General features: G+C 43.2%; 1 protein-coding gene across 1 annotated transcript; it reads right to left on the bottom strand.

The window, feature by feature from the left end:
• Window positions 1-222: 222 nt before the first annotated feature.
• Window positions 223-1,152, bottom strand: LOC119943398 (olfactory receptor 4C46-like). Its single transcript, XM_038764358.1, has one exon. The coding sequence runs from the start codon at window positions 1,150-1,152 to the stop codon at window positions 223-225; it is 930 nt and encodes a 309-aa protein (XP_038620286.1).
• Window positions 1,153-2,013: the final 861 nt, after the last annotated feature.

The following is a 2,013-nucleotide window of genomic DNA, read 5'->3' on the forward strand; positions in this document are numbered from 1 at the left end:
TACAGCTAAGAAACTCTTTAGTAGTTCATGTAGTGGTATTTCTTGGGCTCCTACTGAATGCAATACACTATAACAAGCTCTTAGGAAATACAACAGACATATGAGACATGTGCTTCACTGAGCTTTGAATGCCCTATACGTTTTTCCTAAAAAAGTGACCTGAAATCCATGCTTGCCACTTTCCTCACTTGTACAAATATCACTATTTTCACAGGGTGATACCTATTCATCTTCAGAAGTCACTTTTCTGCTCCATAGTTTCCTGATGGCATTTTTCATCTGGACATTTCGCAGGGTGTAGATGAGGGGGTTTAACATAGGGGTTATAATCGTGTAAAATACTGCAATAGCTTTATCCATGGAGAAGGTGGAGGCGGGTCGCATATACACAAATATACATGGAACGAAGAACAGGACGACGACAGTGATGTGGGAGGCGCAGGTGGAGAGCGCTTTGTGCCTACCCTCTTTACTGTGTGTTTTCAGGGAGCGCAGGATCACAACGTAGGAAATCATCAACATGACGAAGTTTAGTAGACAGATCAACCCACTGTTGGCGGCTACAAAGAGGCCGAGGGTGTGGGTGTCCCTGCAGGCAAGGTTTAGCAGAGGGTTCAAATCACACATGAAGTGATCAATGACGTTGGGGCCGCAGAAGGGTAAATCGACCATGAAGAGAATCTGGATGGTCGCATGCACCAGGCCTCCCATCCAAACGACCCCCACCAGCAGACCACACACACGCCGGTTCATGATGGTCGTGTAATGCAGTGGCTTACATATAGCCACGTAACGGTCATAGGCCATCACCGTGAGGAGAATGCCTTCGGCTCCACCAGAAAAATGCTCTCCATAGACCTGAGTCATACAGCCTTTGAAATAGATGATTTTCTTCTCACAGAGAGAGTCGACAATCAGCTTAGGTGTGTTGACAGAAGAATAGCAGGCATCGATAAACGACAAATAGGCCAGGAAGAAATACATGGGGGAGTCCAGAGTCTGACTGGCAGTTATGGTTACCACAATGATCAGATTTCCCACCACGGTGATGATGTAGATGATTAAAAAGACAACAAAGATGACTTTCTGCATCCTTGGATTCGGTGTAAGTCCCAGTAGAATGAATTCTGTCACGTTGTTTTCATTACCCATCAACTCAGGGTAGGTGATGAGGGCACAGGTGAGAGATGCAGATTCTACATAGAGAATGATGATCCTCAGTTTTGCTTTGAAATGATCAAGTAACAGAACTCAAAGTACCTTATCTCTATCATCTTGTCAATTTTCTCCGAATCCCAGGCAGGATGGGGAAGTTTTTACTGTACTCAATTCACACAGCAGAAAATTGGAGGAGATCAAGTTAACTTAGCTCCTCAAATCTGACGGACAATTACTCTCCCCCACTTCAAAAACTTATTGAAGTTACATCTCCTCTAAGGGGCCTTCCCTGACTAAGCCCCGCTTTTCTCTTCTCCCACTCCCTTCTGCATTACCCTGACTTGCTCCCTTTGTTCATCCCCCACCCCCACCCCACAGTACTTACATACATCTCTGTAATTTATTTATTTATATTAATATCTGTCTCCCCATCTAGACTGTAAGCTCAATGTGGGCAGGGAATATTTATTGTTATATTGTACTCTCACAAGCACTTAGTACAGTGCTCGGTACACAGTAAGCACTCAATAAATACTATTAAAAGAATGAATGAACTTACCCAGAGGTGTTCTAAATGGTCAGTGGTGGAGTTGGGAACACAGTCAATATCTTCAGAGCCTTTTAGATGCAGTCATCCTTAGAGTACACTGTGCTTGATTTCCATGCCCTTTTCAATAGACAAGAAAGCTCAGTAATTCTGACTATTCCAGTCTCATAAATTCCAACTGATAATAACATTCACATTCCCCCTAAGAGAAAAGTGCATTAGGATGATTCATTCAATCATATTTATTGAGTGCTTACTGTGTGCAGAGCATTGTACTAAGTGCTTGAGAAGTACAAATTGGAATGGTT

Source organism: Tachyglossus aculeatus, chromosome 22 (assembly GCF_015852505.1).
Source record: "Tachyglossus aculeatus isolate mTacAcu1 chromosome 22, mTacAcu1.pri, whole genome shotgun sequence".
Taxonomy (NCBI): domain Eukaryota; kingdom Metazoa; phylum Chordata; class Mammalia; order Monotremata; family Tachyglossidae; genus Tachyglossus; species Tachyglossus aculeatus.

What these genes read in the sequence shown, in the direction of transcription:
- LOC119943398 (XM_038764358.1), bottom strand. Translation starts at nt 1,152, where the DNA reads ATGGGTAATGAAAACAACGTGACAGAATTCATTCTACTGGGACTTACA.